General features: G+C 34.7%; 2 protein-coding genes across 2 annotated transcripts in view; one reads left to right on the forward strand and one right to left on the reverse strand.

Annotated features, from left to right (window-relative positions):
- Positions 1 to 10,436, reverse strand: part of Jhbp16 (Juvenile hormone binding protein 16) — a 266,710-nt gene extending 256,274 nt beyond the window's left edge. The window contains exon 1 of the mRNA XM_069826255.1: positions 10,421 to 10,436. The gene's annotated coding sequence lies outside the window, so the exon portion shown is untranslated. The remainder of the gene's footprint in view (positions 1 to 10,420) is intronic.
- The window catches only part of Jhbp2 (Juvenile hormone binding protein 2), a 68,091-nt gene that overhangs the window by 18,816 nt on the left and 25,742 nt on the right, over positions 1 to 23,533 (forward strand). The window contains exon 3 of the mRNA XM_069826253.1: positions 138 to 230. Coding sequence (XP_069682354.1) covers positions 138 to 230 — 93 coding nt within the window. The remainder of the gene's footprint in view (positions 1 to 137; positions 231 to 23,533) is intronic.

The following is a 23,533-nucleotide window of genomic DNA, read 5'->3' on the forward strand; positions in this document are numbered from 1 at the left end:
GGTTGAACTTCATTAGTAGAAGAGGTGGGAGTGAAGTACATTCAGAAACTCAGGTACAATAAAAATTGAAGTAAAATAAAATGATGTCCCTGTATAATTTATGAAAATATATTTCTAATTAAATCTTGTTTTTGCAGCGTACTTTATCCATCCCTGCCACAGAAGCGATCCTAATGTGAACAGATGTCTTGCAGAAGCCTCCAATCATCTTGTTTGGTGGTTCAGGAAAGGTAAGGACTTAAATTTTCTTATCACGTTTACGTCATATGAGTAAAGGTTGCAATATCTGTTGTTAAGATTAGCTGCATTAAAGCAGGTAGTTTATTCGTACTAGATTAGTATGAAACACGACACAGTTATGAAGTTAGTGCTTATTTCAGTCGTTTGAAGAAATAAAAATAAAGTAACCGATCATACTAGACTTATGCTGTAATTCTGTGCATTAACAAAAAAATCAGGCAGAAACTTCTTTACAAAATCATACACGGGTGAGTGCTGTAAAGAGAGATTAATTTTTAAAAATTACAGTTTTCGAATGTGAAATGTCAGGTACAAAAATAGATTCTGAAAATAATTTAAATGCTCTATTTCAGCAGCCTTTTATAGGACTGTTTGAAAGAAAACCGGTAGACGCAGTCTTTTCTAACTTCCAAACTTCGCAATTACCTACGCCTATTGATATTTAATCAGAGTACAAAACAAAAGTTGTGTATTCTACGTTCAATACTGAATGTACGTACATGTTTTTGTAGAGAATGTGCAGAATTCCTCAAAAAATTTTCAAGGATAATACAGCACACAGTTCACAGTAAACGACACCAATCTGCTGGTAAGATGTAACGTGTCTAACTTTTCTTCTTTAACGACAACGTGTTATTCTACTAGGCCTATTAGTAAACCGGAACATTTTACGCTATATTTCAAACTGTATGTTTCATGTGTTAGGCCTACTGTTTGTTTTATTATTTGCAGCTACACCTATGTAGGTAACTTTCTCTGTACTATCGAGCATTGCGATGTTCAACACACTCTAAATCATTAGCCAACTGTCTTGCCAATTCAAAAAATTTCTTCAAATTGTATTCTCCGATTCTCCCCCCCCCCCTTTATAAAGAGGTATACTTGGTTTTCCCCCTACAACATTGTTCCAGGTTCTCTCAATAGAGCAGTGATATACGGAGTGAGACATGTGGTCTACAGACTTTGAGCACGCATAGTGTATTTACTGCTCCAAAGAATCGCGCTCTAGAGTATCATTAGTAGACCGCGTAACTCTGAGTCCTAATACGATGATTCAAGTACCTGTGCTCTGGAGATGTCTGTATGATGTAAGCCCTCCCCTCTCCCCCCCCCCCAAGTACAGTACTGAGCATCGAACGCAAGACATTCAGAGTAAGCTGTCTTTATTTCGCAGAACATTACAATGAAGTCACACGAGTTGTTCATGCATTAAATGGTAAAGATTCAGCTTCCGACAAAATCTCTGATTTCAGAAAATATTTATGAAAATATGCAATTCATAAAGACCAATTATGGAAACTTTCCACAAGCTGTAACGCAACCGGATTCGCTGGCCTAGAAATATCCGAAGGTATTAAAATAATTTCGAAAGTATCGAAAACAATTATGAAGGTACCGCAAGGACCATATTAATGGCTAAGAAGCGATATGTCGCGTCGTATCTACTAAAATGGTCATTTAATTTAACTACATTATTTAGAATAACATTATTATTATGTTCACAGAATTGGATAGTTGACTAATATTTTGCTCTAGAAAAGAAGATCTTGCAGAGCAGAAAAATATATAAAAATTTTGTCCATTTTCAGAAAATTTGATTTGAAAACAGTAGTTTGTTTAAACATGACATTTTTCAGATACTAGGTTTTACTTCTTAATCATCGATTACTGATAACAGTGTTACTATAAAAAAAAGTTGCTATGTAATGTTGTGCAATTTGGTGGAAGAAGAGAAAAAAGTCCACACCTGTGTGGAGTAACGGTCTGACCGCGAAACCAGATGGCCCAGGTTCGAATTCCGGCCGGGACAAGTTACCTAGTTGAGGTTTTTCCGGAGTTTTCCCTCAACCTATTATGGGCAAATGCTGGGTAACTATCAGTGCTGGACCCCGAACTCATTTCACCGTCATTATCATCTTCTCTTCATTCAGACGCTAAATAACCTGGGATGTTGATACAGTGTCGTAAAATAACCCACTAAAAAAAAAAAAGAGAACGAAATCGCAAATGACAATGTGGAACTTTTCACTTACGCTTCAGTCACATCTAGCGATGTCGAAAGAAGCTTCTTGCATTATAAAAACTGTCAAAATGATAAAATGCACAAGTTTTTCTTTTGACAATCTACGTAATAATATGTACATTGCAATTCCTTAGGCCTATTATTAAGATCATGATATTGGCACCGCTAAGAAGTCGAAGATCATATGAACTAAGTGTAGGTCATTCGTTATCTCGTGAAATCAAATATTTGCGTGCGCCGTAGCTTACAGTAAGAACCTTGTGATGAGGGTAAGTGAGCTACGTAGCTTGCTACAAATAGAAGCGAAGCGAGGGAGAAAGTTTTTCAGCCCACTTTCTTCTTCCCCTTACGAGCAGGTAGATTTCACTAGATAACTAATGGCCAGGCTTCGAGACTTTGGACCCGATACAATAATTTTGCTGTGCATGTACTATAGGTTGTTGACTCGCTGCAGGTAGTGAAAGATAGAGATGTGTTGAGGTAACAACGTTGCTATTTAGAGTAGAGTACGGTAGTATGGGGAACCACACACATATGTACATTCTCAAAGTAAATATACATTACACAATGACAATATCAAGAGAATTAATAATTATATATAATAAATTTTCAGTCAAATACACTTTTCAATTTGTGAGGTCAGATAATCTGTTACATCACAATATTCAATACGAAGTCACTAATATTTTCGACTTTAAAAAGTCATCTTCAGGTGCATGAGATGCAAACAATTTTTAAAATTAGGTGATAAGTTAATCTAGCAATTAATAACATAATAAGTAATGCAAGTACTGGTATTGACATTTATATAAATTTCGTGCCTCTTGAGGTAAACTGTACATGGTAAAGCTGAACACTGATGCTAGATTCTCGTATGTATATAAGAGGCAAGGAGAAGGCACAGCATGATATTAACCTTATACAATTAAAGGCTAAGTATTCTCATTAGATCGTATCATTAAAATTGAATTGTACCGTTTGATATTAACTATGTTAAAATGTTAAATATAATGTATAAATTTAAAAGAGATGGAGAAGCTGTGATGCAAATGCTGTTGGTGGGAGAGCACGCAGTCTAATTCGTCGTGGTGAATGCCATAGTTGTCTGAAAATATTTTAGTTAATAGGTTATTATTAATTTTGAAAAGGTTGTGAGAGCTGATATCAGCGTTTATTAAAAGTTTATTATATTTGTACTTACATAGTTGTTCAGTTGTTTGCTTCCAGACAAGGGGGCGTGTTTTTTACCCGACGTTACATGTTTTAGATTGAGTGACGATGCATGGACAGATAACTGAGGGAATGCCAGGAGTGACTATTCGATAACATGTTATTTTTTTAAGTGATATAGGGGATTACGTAAATTTGGTATTTGCTCATTTAATAATGGATTATTAGGGTCTTGATTTTTTACAATAAAAAACTCTTCTGCAGTGTTGATAAGGTGTGAATTATTTATTACTTTTAAAAATTTTAAGGTGTTTTGTATACTATTAATTTCGTGGCCTGAATCAATAAGATGAGTAGCAAATTTAGATCTATTCCTGTTATTATGGATGTCTGATTTATGTTCTTTAAATCTAATGTGGAAATTTCGTTTGGTTTGTCCTATGTATTTTCTATTGCAATTTTTACATTGTAGTTGATAAATACCACTTTGTGAGAATTTATTCGTTTTGCGCAATTTGTTGGGAATGATGCTATTTATTTTATTGTTAGTTCTGAAAGTGATATGTATATTTTCTTTTTTAAAAAATGAAGTTAAATGATTATTAATTTTTCCAAAATATGTCATTGGGTATCTAATTATATCTCTTTTTGGGTTTGTGGGTTGTAATGTGGTGAAAGTTTTATTTTTATTTCCTAGTTTCTTGATTCTATTTCGGATATAGTTTTCAATTGTGTTTCTGTTTGTTTGTGGCGAGTTGTATTATGTATTTTCTTTTGTATAAGCTGTTTGACTTAAAGGGGTATTTATTAAGCGGTCAATGAGATACCTAAATTTACATAATTTTTGTGAATATGGGTGGTTAGAAGTTTTATGTATAGTATAATCAACTGAAGTAACTTTTCGGTAAATATTGTAGGTGAGTTTGGATTTATTTACTTTAATAGTTAAATCAAGGAAATTGATTGTTCTTTGTACTTCTTCCTCGTAAGTAAATTTTAGGCTAGGATGTAATTTATTGAATGAAGTAACTGTTGAATCAGAAGATGATGTGCCATTGTGTATGATTAGGGTATCATCTACATATCGGGAATAATTTTTTATGTTATGCTGATTTTGTATGTTGGGGATGTTTTTATTTTCTAAATTTTGTAGAAAGATTTCTGCCATAAGGCCGGATAAAGGGTCACCCATGGCTAAACCTTTAACCTGTTTATATATTTTCTCATTGAAGGTGAAATAATTTTGTTGTAAGGAGGTATGTAATAGGTTTTCTAGTTGTTTTACTAAAATGGGGTCAAGTTTGAGCTCTAATAGTTTTGTGGTAATAATGTGAATAGTTTCTTCAACGGGGATGTTGGTATAAAGATTTTCAATATCAAGGGAAAGTAGTTTATCTTGTTTATTGATTTTTAATTTTCTTAAACGTTGTATTAGTTGTTGTGTATTTAACAAAGTATATTTATTATCAATAGGTAAAGTCGTTCTTAGGAAGTGTAAAAGGAATTTATTAATTTTGTGGTTCGGAGCGTGCATACTATTGACTATTGGTCTCATAGACAGAGTTGGCTTATGAGTTTTTGGTAGAGTTTTTAAGACAGGAACACTGGGATTTTGATCAATATATTTATAAGATTTTGATGTTGATATTATGCCAGGGGCTGACTTTATAGCCCGTTTTATTTGTTTTTGGTTCTGCTCAGTTGGATCAACCTTCAATTCCGTGATTTGATTTTTGGTAATGAATTCTAAAGTTTTGTTTACGTATTCTTCTTTTTTCATTAACATAATTATTAATTGTATTCACACTTTTCTGAACTAACATGTCTTTCAAATATCAAGAGAATATGAAAAGCATTTATTCTCCTGTCTTTTATAAGCATTTGTGTTCAATTATACACAGTGTTAATGGTGGAAATAAACATGTAGCAATTTTAATTTCTTCATTTATCCTATTGGTCGTACTTAGGAAGTGCAGTTACAGTACCGAATTGCAATGTACTACAAGGTACATTTTCAGTGTCTCAGCCCTAAACCTTTTTAGGTTATCTGCCAAACAAAGTTTTTACTGTGAAAAGCTGCGCTCTACGTGATAGGAACAAAACGAAAAAACTTAACATCATTGCAGTCTCTAAGAGACAGTCCTTTATTCTCGGGTGACTCTATGTCTACTAATATGCTGTTTATATTATACAATGTTCCATATTCGTTATTTTACATAAAATTGATTTCCACTTCTTTTTACACGTTCAGTAACCGGTGTACTTGGTGGCTAATTAAATCTCTTTGTCATTTCGTCAATTAATTTGAGGGCTTTCGGCATCTCTTGCTCTGACTTTTCTAACCGTATAATAGTTTCAGACACAGTTTGAAAATAGATTTATATGAAAACTAAATTATTCGTCAGAATCTTCAAATCCAGAGAGTTTTCCTTTGCATATTTGTTGGCATTCATTCTACAGTACCCCCACCCACTGTACGCTTTACCACTAGGCCTATACTCAGTATGCCGTTATGCGGATTTCCCACTGAACTGCTCTATTGGGTCCGAAGTCTCGAAGCCTACTAATGGCCTATACGTAAGTATGGTTTATTGTATCGAGGAATTTCTTGTACTGACACTGTGCGTCTGTGCGGTGGTCCGTGTCTTGTTTACCTCGAAGTTCAATGTACTCGCCACAGAAAACTCCATACTTAACCTACAAGACAAGTTCTCCGTGCCACGCGGTCTAATCATTAGTTGTTTTCCTTCCTCGTCATCGTCATCGTCATCGTCATCGTCGTCATCATCATCATCATCATCATCATCTAACAAAAAAGATTTCTACCCCACAGTCGACCTGGTTGGCGAGTTGGTATAGCGCTGGCCTTCTATGCCCAAGGTTGCGGGTTCGATTCCGGGCCAGGTCGATGGCATTTAAGTGTGATTGAATGCGACAGGCTCATGTCAGTAGATTTACTGGCATATAAAAGAAATCCTGCGGGACAAAATTCCGGCACATTCGGCGACGCTGATATAACTTCTGCAGTTGCGAGCGTTGTTAAATAAAACATAACATTTCTACCCCACATTATTTATTTATTTATTTATTTATTTATTTTATTTAAATTCAAATATACAGAATAAAGAAATATAATTACAAAACAAACAAAGAGAAATACAAATAAAATAATACAAGCAATATAAAAAGAAGATACAGTAGTATTAACAAATTTTGAGACCGAATGAGCAGCGTTCGTGCTCGGTCGCAGTTCAGATATAATATTAAAATAAAAAAAAAATAATAATAATAATATAAATAAATAAGTAAAATAAAATAGGAACTAAAATATAATTACAGCGGCACTGGAATTATATAATATAATATTAACACTAGAGAAGAATAATATCGCACGTGAAAAGTAGGACTAATATATATTTCAAAATTATAGAATACAAATATAATATAGGTTGATTAATTCATACACATAGGCTATAAATTTATTTAATCAAATTGAAGATATTAACACGTTTCTAATTTTCTTGTTATATGTTAATGGGTTACATGTTAGAAGTTCTGGGTGTAATTTAGTTAAAGCATTGTACAACCGAGGGCAAAAATTTATGCTATGCTTTAGACCAGCAGATGTGAGACATTTAGGTTCTACTAATGTTGAATTAATATTTCGTCTTGTGTCATAATTGTGTGTCTGTAATACAAACTTATTAAGATTTTTATTATAAAATTTTAACAGCGTATACTTATAAATTTGTTCAATATTAAATACATTCAATTCAGAATAAATTAATTTAGTGGGATAATCGAAACGTTTCTTCAAACATATTTTAATTATTCGTTTTTGTAGTAAATTTAACGGACTAAGATTAATACGATTGCCTCTGCTGCAGACATTATGTAATAACAGAAGTAAAAACTCGGTCTACTAGTTGAAAATAATTCGGTGAACGCACATACAAACGAAGATATATGTAGCACTAGGCGACTTTCAGTGGCTCACTTTTCTACCTTTAGAATGGAAAGACATTTACATCGCATGAATATTACTGTAACTATTGTATGTTACGTCGACGCGAAAGGCCTAATTTTACTTTAGGAATTAACAATTCCCTTTCAGATGAAAAACAGGTCTATTAAATCTAGCGTTTTCTGAGCAATAAGGAATCTTTAGTTTAAAGAATAAAATGTCTGAGAAAATGATCAATGTCGTTTGTATAAACTTCTCAACTATCTTATTGTTTTGCAGACTTCGACGACATCCACAGTATTAACCTTCGAGTGCCATACATGACAAAATTAATTACTTGTAAGCTTCATATATCGATAGCCTTGGTGTGCTGAAATTGTAACTAATGTGTTTGGATGGATTACAATTGTATGTCATTGCCACGATTTTTAATTAATTTATATTTGTTTGCAACTATTGTTCCGAGAAGAAACTAAGTGTCTACATTATAAAGGAAGAATCATCCAAACTAATGTTGCATTGTATCACCGATTCAAATGACAATTCCATGACTTAACAACTCACGATTTAACATTAATATGCAACTCAGGAACAAAATATGTTCCTGCCTCTTCCTACATAATTAATTATCCGGAGGAGGAAATAGATTTTTAACAAGAGAACACCGTTTGTTACGTGTTTCTATTTTAAACTTCTAAATGAAGGTTCTCAAGGCACAACTTGTATGATCGGGCAATTAAAGCATTCACTAATTTGTAATATTTGAAATTTGTTATGTACGTATTGCATGTATATCCAATATCATACAGTATATTACAGTTATGTCAATTGCAGCACATACGGGCTAGAGCACGTGCATGCGCCAATAGAATACGCAGGGCACATAACGAGTTCCACGAGAATTACTGTATACCAGGAGTTCTCAACTTTTTGAAGATTGTGAGCACCGCCCACGTGTAATAGTAAGTGAGCAAGCACCATGAAATGTAATAGGTTTAGTAGACCAATATGAATATATTAATAAAATTAATTAATTAATTTGAAAACACTCATCAGAATAATGATCTCCCTGAAATTTGGTACTCAGAATTCCAGTGATGTCCAAGCAGAAGTTGCTTGCAGCTACGCGTACACAGTTCTGTAGATGTGAATCAGTTAATCGTGATCGTCCTTCGTTTTTGAGGTATTTCATAAATGAGAAAGTTTCTTTCGCACAGTTAGGTTGTCCCGATCATAACCAAACATTTAAGAGAAACATTTCGCAGTAATTGGAGTTTTTCTGTATCTTCAGCTCTCCAAGGGCTATGAATTTCTCCTTTTAAACAAATATTTCAGAGCTAAGAGGGACTGGAGATTATCATTGATGCTCCGCACGAGAAGCGGAATAACATTAATTTTTCTGATTCAGTCCATATTAAATTAAAAAGGAGGGTCGCGATGTACTGTATTGTATACAGCAGGCGTTATCAACCTGGTGCTCTTTCAATGAGATTTGGTGCTCTCGTCATGCGATTAAATAAGTGCTCGCGAGTACGAACATTCTTGAGGTCCATTTTTTCAATTAAAACTTTGTTGTATGAACCACAACAAATAGTGGGTGAAGGTTACTTATGTTCCGGCCACCATAGAAACTTGCTAAAATACCTTGGATTTACAGTATTGATTATTATAAATTGTTGTGATTACTGGGAGATCTGTATGCCCACCCAACCCGCCCTAAATACATATCTTGTATACGAAAATCGCCGTGTGTGAATGAAGAATACGGCCATATTTTCGGGTTTCAGTGTCGCCAACATAGTAAAAAATACTACACACCTAATCAAACCTAACTAACCTCTAACATAAAACTACACACCTAATCAAATCTAACCTAACCTGTCACATAATACACACCTAATCAAACCTAACCTAATCTGTCACATAACATTACATCCCTGTAGTAACATTCCTCAAGTTTAGTATCATTTCGTTTGCAAATGTTGCCCGCCTTGGTGTACGTGTCGAGAATCATCTAGTGGAAGAAGTGAAACGTGATGGCGAACGTCTTTTGTCTTCATTCTTCATAATTACATTTAGTTCGTTAAGCGTAGGCCTATGTTTTGTGAATGAATCAATGTGTTAATGCAGTGATAATTCCATATATATATATATATATATATATATATATATATATATATATATATAATGCAGTAAAAATTGAAACGTGTTGTGGTTGTGATAAAAATATTGAAAATTGATTTATAGCGTCACATTGGTAGTGATAAAAGTGTGCAATATTCGTTTAGTGGCCGGTGGATACTCTACCTTGTCCGAAATGTATAAATAAAATAAGAGTACTTTCCTAAATAAAAAAGTATTTCCACTGGCCTATAAATACAACACAAATTGAATAAAAATTAGTATTTTACAGTGCACAAAAGTAATAAAAATGGGATTGTTTTCCCATTAACACTCGTATAGGCCTAATTAGCGACATGTATAATTCAAAAGACTATGCTCCGGTTACTTTAAAACAAAAATGATATACATTACTTCGCTTTCTTAGTTGTGGTGAATCACTGAAGCCTAACTAAATTTCGAAAACTACATTTTAAGCGTGTAAAATAAATTGAAGTACCATAAACGATACTATAATAATCTAATCTAACCTGATCTGTTCTAGTCACATAACTAAATTTTCTTTTTATGTCGGTTTAACCTCCTCCTTTCCGTCTTACACGCCACTGCGGGTAGGACCTATAGGTGAAAGAATCACTGAATCACACACTAGACATCTCACAAGTGCTAGCCTCTCTGGTCATATTAGCATGACACATCGCCACCGCAGAGACAGTACAGGACAATCACAAGACAACAGACAACCACCTAGTCCCGTGGCCGGAAGGTAAATTGCTTCCATTCCCCATGCCAGGAATCGAACCGCAAACCGCTTGGTCGGGAAACGAATGCTCTATCCACATAATAACAACAGTCACAAATAACTAAATATAAAATAAGTCAAATAAAATTATATAACTTACAGTCAAAACATGTAGTAGTAGATACAACATAGAGACGACCTTGAAGAAATGGTGTAACTTACTATAGATCATCACTACACAATATTGTATGTACTACTATTAATTTAGCATCCGCTCCGTTCAACGGAGATATCCATCTTTGGCGACCGTACTAGTTGAAGTCATCTTACCTACTAAACCAAGAAACATTTCTTACCTCCCCAACGTAATTCATTGCGTCATTAAATAACAGCGCCCTCTACAGCTATATTCTACGTACAGCAAAGCAGAAGCAATATAGTTCCAGTAATAACGACGTAAGTACAGTGATGAATCGTGCATAATTAACGATTAATTTTATATTCGGATCATTTTCACCAAATTAAAGTAATTATACTATCGTATTTAACACCTAAAATACACTCAAAATATATCATTGCTATTTTGTAACAAATAACATGTGTTACTCTGTATATTACCGAAAGGAAATATAACAATCCATGTTGAATCTTTCGTACACTATTTTAATATAAATATAACAAGTGTAATACCATAATTTATTAAATTAATAAGGAACATGTCAGAAGTTCGATGGGCAACTACAAAAATTGTTAATGTATCGGCCATATTTATTATATGTATACAATAAGTATATCAACTGTACACGGCAGAAAGGATGAATAGGGCTGCCGGAACACTCAGCAGCGTCATATGCCATTGTTGTATGAAGCTTACAAGGCAGACCGGACCTAGCTGGTACGTAAACACAGAAACAAAGCAAATACAGTGTCAATCTACGATTATACGAGTGTATACTATACGTTCACGCACATGAAGAAAAGACACAATGTTATTAGAGAGATTATTTTCATAAACTTTGAAATCAGTCTGAAACTTGTCACATGTACTGCAAGTGTCACGGCGTGGATATCCAAATGATATGTTAAATCTGGTGCCGAAGATCTTTCTGTAGTATTCATAAGACACACAGGAACGACCTTGAGAAATATACATTTCATAATTTTTTAATGTTGAGATTGTCGGGAAGATATATTCGATCATTTTTTGACTGGCCATAATGGCTTTTCCTTCCCTTGAATGATTTAATATGATTGAGCACACTTTCGAAGACATCATCAGATTTTTTGTTGTGATGATGATGATGATGATGATGATGATGATGTTTGCCTCGTTGATCTTTAGGTGGCATACCTGTAGACTTGAGAGAGTTCTGTAGTACATGAACGCGCTGGTAAGAGATCCCATGTAAGGATATGAATGCTTTCAAACACACTGGTATTTCGTCCATTTTAAACCCTTACCTTATAAGAATACTTCCTATAATGTAATTTAGCTGCTGCAAAGGAATATGTCAGAAGTGTCCCTCATAAGAGGATGTAAGCCTATCATTTCAACAGTCAATGAACTTTTTTGTTTTCATAAGTTATGAGAATTTATTTTTTATGACGTTACCTAGTGTCATTTTATTACATTATGCATTAATTGTATCAAAGCACCTAGAGCATATTAATATTTTTCCTTAAGAATTAATCCTCATTAAAGGCTTGATTTAAATAACTATTAGACTATATCATAACAATTTATTTGGTTTTCTTCTTTAACTCGATCATTCTCCCTATATATTATATTACTCTAATAGTTATTAAGTTTAATAGCCTATCGTAAATTATATACATTAAATAACATAGATCCTATGACTACATCAAAACAAAATACTAATGCATTGCAAACTCTTTGCTGCGAGTTACTACAGGAGTAGGAGGGTCGTAGAGTAGGGGCAGTCTAGTCTAGTATGTACAGTCACGAAGCTTGAGTTGTGAAGGTGCTAGGAATAATAGACTGTGCCGGCACTATTTCACATTTTCTGTACTGAGGCGATATTAGCGATCCTAGTGGTTAGCAACTATCTATGGATGCATATTTACTACGTATTGAGCTTCGTGAATGTATATACTAGACTGTGGTAGAGGACAACTCCTTGGTTGCCACTCCTTTCCCCGCGCAAGAAAAGCACAAGGAACATCATGCGCTCGAATGCTTATTCATCCTTCTTGCCGTATAGTCCTCATATACTGTATGTACATAGTAAAACTATAAAACAGAAATAAAAGAGAATATGTATCTTCATTGTTCCAGATAGTACAGAAATTGTATAAAAATATTAATAATAAATTACTTTTACCTCAAGAAGTCCTTAAATGATACGCATTCCAAGAAAGAAGTTCACGGTTGTGAAATATACGGGTTTGTTGTGGTTTAAAAATTTAATGAACTACTTCTGTCCTCTATTTGATTCCTCTTAAGGTCAGAAGAAAATAAAATTTGTGCTTACCAATAACCGTTTACGACAATTAAATCTATGTCAGTCATCACATTTCTTTGGTCTTCATTAAATAAAACCTGAAATAAAAAATTTCAAGAATTCACGCACAATATCACATGCATCGCCGAAACTACAAGATAAACGTAAGAATAAATGCTAAACAGCAATGTCTTAAAAATACTGACTCAAATTCGCTTATCCTACATACTGTATGTATACAGAATGTAAAGGGTATAAGTGCCATTATTTTAATTGATGACTGTTCATGTCATAAGGAAGTGACAATATCCCTACAATTTTTTTCTAATTGCAATATTTAACTAATTATTAAAGTTTACAATATCAGACATTTTGCAACGTTGCTTGATAGGGAGGATTGGATTTATAAGTACAGCTCAAGCGGGTACAGACATACCGGTACAGATGCTCTGCTCTAATGCAGGAGCGGACCATGACAATACTGTTATTTACATAAAACGAGCAGCAAATACAAACTTTCAATCTCATTAATAGAACATTATGGTAAATTTGCATTTTATGTAACAATATTGCTCCATTTTTTATTGTGTCTACAAAATAAACAATAATCACATGAACTTTTTCTAATGCAAAATTTTAATCTCTCCCGCTTCCGTAAAGCATTATCATTTTTAAACAAATTTCTGGTTGTGTGATTTTCGAAACGAAGTGAGAGACTCCTAGTTTCTAAAATTCATTGAGAAACTGCTACAAATGTTCGCCGAATAGATACACTTCTTTGAGGAAAACGTTGACGGTAAATCCTTGTCTCACGTGAATTACGACGACTTTCTCCATAAATAACATACGATATTCCTAAACTGGGAATAACGTAAGTTGTTTATTGAATACCCTGTCCTGAACTGCCATCCGCTCGCCAGTAGAGCTATGGACAGGGAGCTTGAACTCAGCTGACTCGTACTTGGTCTGTGAAGAGTACTGCCTGCTGAACACGTTGCCACGTCTCTTAAGCCATAATATTAACAAATTTAAGCATGCATTTTTATTTAATTTCACGAAAACATAATAGAACACACAAATATTTACTTACACTAATATCAACTCTTTGCTAGATATACATACTGATGTAATTGTTTTCGTAATTGTACGAACGATATAAGCAGTACAACGCAAATAAAATAAGAAAAGATTTTTTTTCTGGGAAAACTATCAAGTTTTGACCATATGTTTTTATTGGCTTATTTTACGACGCTGTATCAACATCTCAGGTTATTTAGCGTCTGAATGAAATAAAGGTGATAATGCCGGTGAAATGAATCCGGGGTCCAGTACCGAAAGTTACCTAACATTTGCTCGTATTGGGGGAAGTGAAAACCCCGGAAAAAACCTCAACCAGGTAACTTGCCCCGACCGGGATTCGAACCTGGGCCACCTGGTTTCGCGGCCAGACGCACTGACCGTTGCTCCACAGGTGTGGACGACCCAATGTTTATGGACTTTTTTGATCCTGTAGACCGTCTCCGACGACTGTGATAAGGACGGTACTTATACCCCTTACACCCTGTATATTCATTTTTGGCGGAATAATTTGTTTATTGAAAGTTATTGCTGAAGTAATACGTATACAGAAAATTACAATTTTATAATATGAACGAAGAAAATTTAAAAAATATTGTTCAGAATTATCCGTTAATCTGTGACAAAGACGAAAGTACTATGGTAATACAGGTGTATGAAATATAGGCTAGTAAAATTATTATTTAATAGTTGTTTGTTTAACCAAGCAGAATAATTTTTTAAACTTCGCAATACACATAAGAACATAAATATTCAATTTTGTTTTATAATCCAACGAGAGATAATCACATAAAGTGGAAAATTCGCCACGTGTATATCTAGTTAAAATTTCATGAATCCAGTATCTCCTTTTCTTGTTTCGGGTATTTATTTCTTCTCTTTGTGCCTCTTCTCGCAAATCTGTGGTAAAACTATTATGCGATCTATTTTAAACTGCAATACGGTTCGGTTCGATTCCACTACATGTGAGCGACGGGAGACTTTTCGTTTCGTTTCGGTTCGGTTCGGTTCGATTCGATTCGATTCCGCAAAGTGGGAGCGGAACTTTACATGTAAGTTCGACATTTTTTCGATTCCGTATCGTACAAGTTTCATCATGACTCCAACCTGCGGGAAATTGGAAACTGTACAAAGCTAAGAATTAGGCCGCAAAAGAAATATGAAAGTCTTTGTATAATATAAAATAATTATTTTGTATACAAATGAATTTCACTTTCCATTGAATGACCGTGACTTACTCTCCCAATGTTCTACTGAGGCCGATGTCCTCTTCTCATGTGTGCCAAACTCTTCGTCAGCATAGTCTCAGTAGACGTACACTATTTGACATAAAACCAAACATAACTCGATACCTGACAGGTAGCGCAGGATGAATTAGGCGACACTTTGGAGAACTACATAGCCTAAATGTAAGACTTGATTGTACAGAAGACTTCCCCTAGGAGCGCTGCAGTCGCAACACTCAATTGTGCGTGTATTTATATAATTATATTCTGTTATCGTCTATACTAGTTTTTGATTGAGGTTCTCTATTGTAGGTCATTCCATATTATTTGCAGATGACACAAGTATAGTAATTACAGCTAATAACTGCAATACAATTCTATCTTCAACAGAGACAAACCTCCTCATATGTGATTGGTTCTCAACCAATAAATTAGTATTAAATTGTAACAAATCTAACATAATTCAATTTAAATCCTGTCAAAATTCAACTGGCTTACAAATCTATGTGCTTCCTCTGTTATGTTACAATGCACTTACCACACTTGTCTTCATGTACTATCGTGACAGAATTTTCATAAGAGGGGGGAATTGATATTCTTCATGCTGATGGATTAAGCCACGGAGATATCGTGTTATATTAAGGGGCTTCCAGACAATACGTCCACAGTAGTACGTCCATCAGACAATTTCTCTACTATCTCACGTCCACAGCTATTTTGCCAAAGGAAATTAGTCTAGCAAACTTTTCGACCACCAAAAAGTTTGTCCATTAATATTTCGGTCAAGAATTATTGTGTCCATAACTTTTTCCCAATTTTTCTTTGTCCACTAGTTTCTGTGTAACTAAATATTTTGTTCATTTTTTGGTAACAGGTACTTCCAATATGCAATTTAAAAAAGAAGGGTTGCTATTGAAATGTATTTAATTATTTTGTAACATAATAATGTTCATTTCTATGGAAATATGTAGTTCATTGGTTCAGTATTAAATTTTAAAGTAAGTGAAAACATTTAAAATGGTTTATATGATAACAACCGTAAGAGAATGGGACATGCTAGTCCACAACAATTAGGCCTATACTTCCCACTTTCATTCACATCATTATCATTATTATTAGTATTATTATTATTATTATTATTATTATTATTATTATTATCATTATTATTATATTAGTGATAGTAGTATAGTAGTAATAGTGTATTAGTTTTAAACCATTTATGCACAGGGACAATCAAGAATATTGGACACAGTGTACTGGACGAGACAATAAAATGGACAACTTAATAAAGAGAGCAAAAATAAATGTAGGACATAATAAAATGTGGACCAAACTTTCAGAGGACAATATAGCACAATGGTCATTTAAACTGTGGACGGAATAATAGTGGACATAAAACACCAGAGGACGAAAAAATATAGTGGACAGAATATCAAAGGGATGTACGAAACAGTGGACGAAATATCCGTGAACATAGCGTCTGTTAACCAGTAAGGGAAGTCTTGCATTTTTCTAACCATATCAAAAGATTAGTCATGCTCTTTAAATTGACTAATCAATAACAAATTAATAACAATGACAATAATAATAACTAATAATAATTATATCATTATTATAAGTAGTGGTGGTGGTGGTGGTGGTGGTGGTGGTGGTGGTGGTGGTGGTGGTGGTGGTGGTGGTGGTGGTGGTGGTGGTAGTAGTAGTGGTGGTGGTGGTGGTAATATTGAAAAGAAAAATATTTAAGATAATTCGGCATATTTAAATATTATTATCGTGTCATAATTATTATAATTTATAATTCTTCAAAGCTCCTAAATTCTCTTACGAAAGACAAAGTACAGAGTGTTCGCTTACATAATGTAGGTGGACCGGGCAGCGCGCGACCGGCACGAAAGCCATGGAACATGCGGTAAACTGACTCCCGAATATTCGGCAGTCCAGTTCAGTCTCTCTGCAGGAGTGTTTTTTGTTCACGTTAGATTGCATGTTATTCTTCTGCATGGTAGAGACTTGTCTGAAAAAAGGGTGATTACGGAAAGGTAAAAAGACGATTTGAAAGAAAATTTCCTAATGTTACCGTTCCGTATAGCAACAGCAGTAAAAGACCACTCCTAAATCTAAATGTGAATAAGATTATACATCATCGTAATCCTTTTGTTACTATTTTGGTGTGTAATACTTGATAAGTACCTTTTCGTACAATATCTCGTCATCATTGAATTATTGTTAATAATATAATAGTTATACCAATTATTAATTCACTAACACAATCAGAAGAATAACACGCAATATGACGTCAACACAACTACTCCTGCAGTGAGACTGAACTGGACTGCCAAGCATAGGGGAGACGGTTTTCTATACTTGGCTCGAAAACATGACGACCTTCCCTCATCCCCTTCACCTTTTAACTGCAGGCACGCGCAAGGGATAAACCCTTAGCTGAGTTGCCAATTCTTGAAGTCATTGTCATATGCAAAAGTTTTACAAACTGTGTTCCGTGAAACCGAGATTTTCAGCGATACCATGATCTTTGTAATATACGTTAATTTATAATTACTAAAGCAAAATCGGTATAAAAATTAACAAACTTACTTCAAAAACACTGTATACTTATATTTCCACTAATGTTTTTCCCAAATAATAAACAAAGATATTCAAAATTATATAATGTGTAAAAGGCTTATGTTACTCAAGTTTCATATTTAACTAAAGGTTTTGCGTGGGTAAAATTTTCGGAGACTTTGATCATAAAATAGTAATTTATAGTTCTGTTTACTCTCGTGTGCTATACAATATTTTATCCATTACTGGTGTCTAAATTTAATTTCAAACTGTAGGCCATTTTTTTGTGATGTGTCGTTTGTGAAGAAGCTATAAATTAAAGAATATAAATTCTGTTGTTGCTAGTGTATTGGTTGCCATGGAGAGAGTGACTTAAAAATTTAATTCAATGCTATGAGTTAACTTTTAAGTCACTGCTATGAATAAAGTCATTGCTAGGTTGCTAAGGACGGTGAAATAAAGACCAGTTTAGATACCAGTTGTGAATAAATTCCTTGTGCATCCTTTTTTTCATAACACAAAAATCATACTAAATCACAAAATAACACACTTATTTCTCTGCTAGTTTAGTTGCCTGATGTCGATGCAAATTTTCTGTAAGCCTAAGAAATGTTATAAGATGCGAAATGTGAATTAATTATTTATTAATTAAGAGAATATGTACAGTTTTTACACCTTAAAATTCTGTTATATAAAATACAATAAAACATTTAAATTTCTACACCAACTTCTCGTAAAAGAAGCTGTATTAGACCTGAAGTTATGATTTTTAATGTGAGGTGCGGCATTGGTTATAGAGATGTAAGTGGAAAACGGTATGAGTTTTTTTTATCACAACTATATTCCTGAAATCCGTTTCTCTGATAATTCCGAAACTACTGGATGGAACCGAATGAAATTTTTCTGCATTCTTAACACAACGTACAATTCAGGCCAGAATCATGCACCTATCAAATTTACATTTATAACATTTTGTCTAAAAAATAAGCTATAAAATACCTTGAAAGTTTATTACAAATAAATAAAAAATGTAATTAATTTTGTTAGAAACATGAAGATGTGTGGAGCTATCTTTAAGCTTCCAAACACACAACAAAAAAAAAATTAACGACGGTCTATGAACTACTAGGTCATTTAGCGTCGATGGGATTCGTGATAGCGAGATGGTATTTGGCAAGATGAGGCCGAGGATTCTCCATGTATTGCCTGACAATCGCCTTACGGTTGGGGAAAACCTCGCAAAAAACCGAACCAGGTAATCAGCCCAATCGGGAATCGAACCAACGCCCGAGCGCAACTCCGAACCGGTAAACGAGCGCCTCAGCCGACTGAGCTATGTCGGTGCCTCACGAAAAAGTTAAAATTTGTTTGAGTTATAAGGAAATAATCAATTTGTGACATAGAAAATAGCAGCCATTTTGAAACATTACATAATTAATCTAAACTCATGTTAGAAAATGGAAAATGGCCATAGTATAGTAAAAATAGGTTGTTAAAGTATTAATTTGCAGCACTATATAAATCACGTGTACAAAAAAGAATTGCAAATTATTATTTTTAGTGTTCAAAATGTATATGCCCCTTTAAAGTATCTAAGAATGCTTAACCATACATAAAATGTAATAAAAATTAAAAAATAAATAATAATAATAATAATAATATCTAAAACAGATCATACCTCAAATCTAATCCTCGTCCGAATCATCATCTGTTGATGCATCCACGTCAATCACAAATGGACCATTGTCGAAAACAAACTGTACACTGCGGTAGCTCTCTTCAATTTTCTCTACATGATTTATATAGTTTCTCCAGTTATTAACGCTTACACTAGCACATGCACTATTCAATAGATTGTGTATTTCATTTAGTGTTCTGGATTTAATATTTTGAGATGCCACTTTCCTCTTGATCTGAGACCAAACCATTTCAATTGGATTAAGTATGCAATGATATGGTGGCAGTCTTAGCACCACATGTCCATAGAAAGTGGCCATCTCATCAATTGCATATTTCTTCTTTTTTCATTTAACGGTAATTGTTCATCTATTATTTCGAGAAGAACTGGTTTTATGGGTACTGGCTCAGGCACTGCAATATTATGACATTTCATAAATTCTATGATTGAATCTTTTTTCCAAGAAGTGTTTGGTTTTGGATTTAGCACACGACTATGATAACTTGCATTATCACACACAATTACCGACGGTTCTTCTAATATTTTCAGCACACAGTTTTCAAACCAGTCCTCAAAAATTTCAGAGTTCATTGAGCCATGGTAATCGGCAGGAGCATTTTCCATCTTCTGATGAGTCGCAAAGAGAGCTCCGTGCACGAATCCAGAACGTCCTCCACAGTGCACAATTACAATTCTGTCGCCTTTCTGATTCGGAACAGATACCATGCAGTTCTCCGTGGCATCCAACCAGCTCTTCATTTTACACGTATTAGAATCAAACCATGTTTCGTCCAAATACACATCGTTGTATCCTTGTTGTCTATACTTTTTAATATCTTGTAAATATCTGTATCTCCATACAACTATTTCGTTGGTTTCAGATTTAAGAACTTTTCGTGGAACTGTTTTATACGAAAATCCCATGCTGCATAATAATTTTCTCACTGTTGTAACTCCATAAGGAAATTCAATATCACTTCCTGCTGTTTTCTCACGCATTATTTCCGTAAGATTCTTTGCTGTTGGCGATATTCCTTTCACGTAAAGTTCATATACTGTTCGACGAAGTAAATCACGAGTGAAATCGTCTGTCTTATCGAATTCTGTTTTAGTTCTGTTTATTTTCTTTTTAGTTGGTGTACCGTAAGTTTGAATAACTATGCCCGATATTTTTTTTACTGTAGTAATGCCAACGCCAGTTGCATCCGATGTTAAGTAAGTAAGATTTCTGCTCATTAAACTGCCACCACTTTCGATTACCCTATGGATAAAATTCCTAACATTACTCACAATTTTAACAGTTTGTTTCCTTAGCTTCGTTCCTCTGCCAATAACATATTTTGTTTTCTTGGACGGTGTCCTTTGTTCTTGAGATGGTCCAGTATCTTCAGGTGAATTAGAAGGCCCTGGCTGCGGATCACCTACTCCACCACTCGTTAACCACGGCCGAAAAAAATCAGACATATCGAAACGCACAACAGTATGAAACAACACCTCGACTAATAGCTGAAATGGCGGACTGACTGTAAGTGGGTAAAAGCCATCAGGTATTAGAGGCAAAGACAGCTAGATTTGGCAATGCTGGGATCTATTGTATTTCTGCCACGCGGCTAGGGGTTGAGGAGTGGATGGGGGCTTATGAGAGTTTAACAGTTCCAAGAAAAGAGGCCGTTATGTTTCCCAGCCAAGTATACATGTTACAAGGCTTTCGTACCGGTCGCGCGCCTCCCGATCAACCTAAATTAGGGTCTGTAAGTGAACGCTCTGTAGTAGTAATAGTAGTAGCAGCAGTAGTAGGATCACATAATTCGACATACGTATTTTAATCGTGTAATAATTATTATAATTTGTTAAATTATTAAAAGCTTCCAATTTTTTTTTTTCATGAAAGGCAGTAGTTATAAGAATTTCGAAGCGACAAATATTTTAATAGGAAACTCAAAATCTTTGAAATTTGTTAGAATGATTATTGATTATCTTAGACCAGAAAAGTATCCGGCGTAGCTCCGTAATACCCAATGGAACTCGTGATTAGAAACTGCGCTTGAGTTAGGGTGCGAATTACACTTCGATTAATTACACGGTTGGTTTCCTGAGGTCTACCTAGCTGTAAGACAAAAGTGAGATGATCTTATAGGTAATCTTCGGTCCCATATCGCCAAAATACAGACCCAGAAACAAAATTTGGGCTACCTGGAAAATTTAAATGGCCCAAATTTTGTTTCTGTTTCTGGGTATGTACTATCTCAACCTCACTAGTTCCACTAGCGACATAAATATTAAATGTTTCGTTGAAATTTTATATTCCACGGAATTTTTCACTTACATAAGTCCGATGTCAGAAGATCTCAACCATAGCCAATGATTAAAGAATACCTAAGGCCGATTCCAGGAAGATATTTGAGTTTTGTGTACTTACATTTCCACCGCCTGTCTCATTTGTCTTTACTCCATTAACCTCGTGTCTTTTTATCGTCAGAGTGGCCTTCGTGGTTGGAAAGTGACGTTAGATTGATTTATTTTTCCGGTGTCATCTCCTCGAAATCTGCTCATTTATACCTTCCAACACTCTGACAATCAGGCTGTGTAAAGAATTTCTTGTCTAAGTTGAGAACACATGAAGGGCAAAATATGCTACAGAAGAGGGTGTGATTAATTCATTCACAGTTTTCTGCCAAAGAGCAGGTCTTTCACTGCAAACCTAGCATTCTTCAATCGTCACTACTTTCTGCTTTCTTCTTGATGATGGGAAAAGACGTCATAAGTCCGAAGAAGTGAACACTAATTTGGAACGTATACATTTTAAACAGAGGATAAATTGTGGCTGATTCATCGCTTTTAAAGACGAACTCTACAGGGTGTTTCCGGGCTAGTGTTACAAACTTTCAGGGATGATGGGGAAGGGCACATGTATCAATTTGAGGTAAGGGACCCTGGTCCGGAAATTACCGATTCGAAAGTTATAAGCAAAAATAGTTGTGTGGAAATGAAATAATTTTATTCCTCTGTACACCTTATTTATGTGTATTTATCTGAACATCTTACTCATACCGTATTCATCTGACGTTGTTTACGTTGTCTACTTACAGTATTCCATTCAGTGTGCTGTCTGAGGGATGGGGACAGGAAATTACACTAAAGCAATCCAGATAGCGTAATGTGTAACGGGCATTATTGGTCCTGATATGTACGTCTGAAGACAGCAGTATATGTGTACAAGTTGCAGTGTCCAGTTAATCAGTCCTAGTGAAATGGAGGAGTACACGAGAGCGGAATATGCAGACCTGATTTCGAATACGGATGAGCCAATGGGAATAGTAGACAAGCTCACAGATTGTATCGGGGCAAGTACCCACGTGGGAGACATCTGGCCCATATCATCTTTCCACGACTGTTCCAAAGGTTAAGAGAAAGAGGGCACGTGGTGCCAAATTACAATACCATTTCCATACAAATATTTTTGCTTATAACTTTCGACTCAGTCATTTGCGGACCATGGTTCCTTATCTTAAATTGATACATGTGCCCTTCCCCATCATCCCTGAAAGTTTGTAACACCAGCCCGGAAAAACCCTGTATATGTTAATAGGCTTAGTCATAGGTTTCTGCCTAAGATCAGGTATTTCACTGCAAACTCAGCATTACGCATACTTCCCTATTTTTCGCTTTCCTATTTATGATGGAATAAAATGCCATAAGCCAAAATAAGTGAATATTAATTTGAAAAATCTAAATTTTAAACACGGGATAATAAATTGTAGCTGATCCATTTCTTTTAAAGTTCATATCTATACTTTAATATTCATTAATTAATTCTCCATTCCATCCATGATTCTCTAACTTTTCTTCTTATTTTTTCCTGTCATCTTTTGTCCGATTCTCTTTTCTTTTATGACTTTTCATACTTCCTTTTGTCTTCTTTGAACTACTTTTGCATCATATCAGCTGATGTTCCGCTAATGTATGGTAAAGATCGAATGTCCAATCTTAAATTACAAGGAAAGGGATGTGTTCATACAATCGGGTGGGACACGCAATCATTATGATAAATCTCGAAAACCTCTTTGTATACCAATCTGAAATACTGGATCCATAATGTTAATGAGGATATGTTAACCCCATACATAACCTCAAATTGAACCTCCAGCTTTGTTTTTGCTTGAAGAAAATATTTTAATTTATTTCATCACAGGTGGTATATAATATACACTAATTTTAGGATATATAGGGGAGAGTCGGGTAGTATCGGACATCGGGTAGTATCT

Source organism: Periplaneta americana, chromosome 5 (assembly GCF_040183065.1).
Source record: "Periplaneta americana isolate PAMFEO1 chromosome 5, P.americana_PAMFEO1_priV1, whole genome shotgun sequence".
NCBI lineage: Eukaryota > Metazoa > Arthropoda > Insecta > Blattodea > Blattidae > Periplaneta > Periplaneta americana.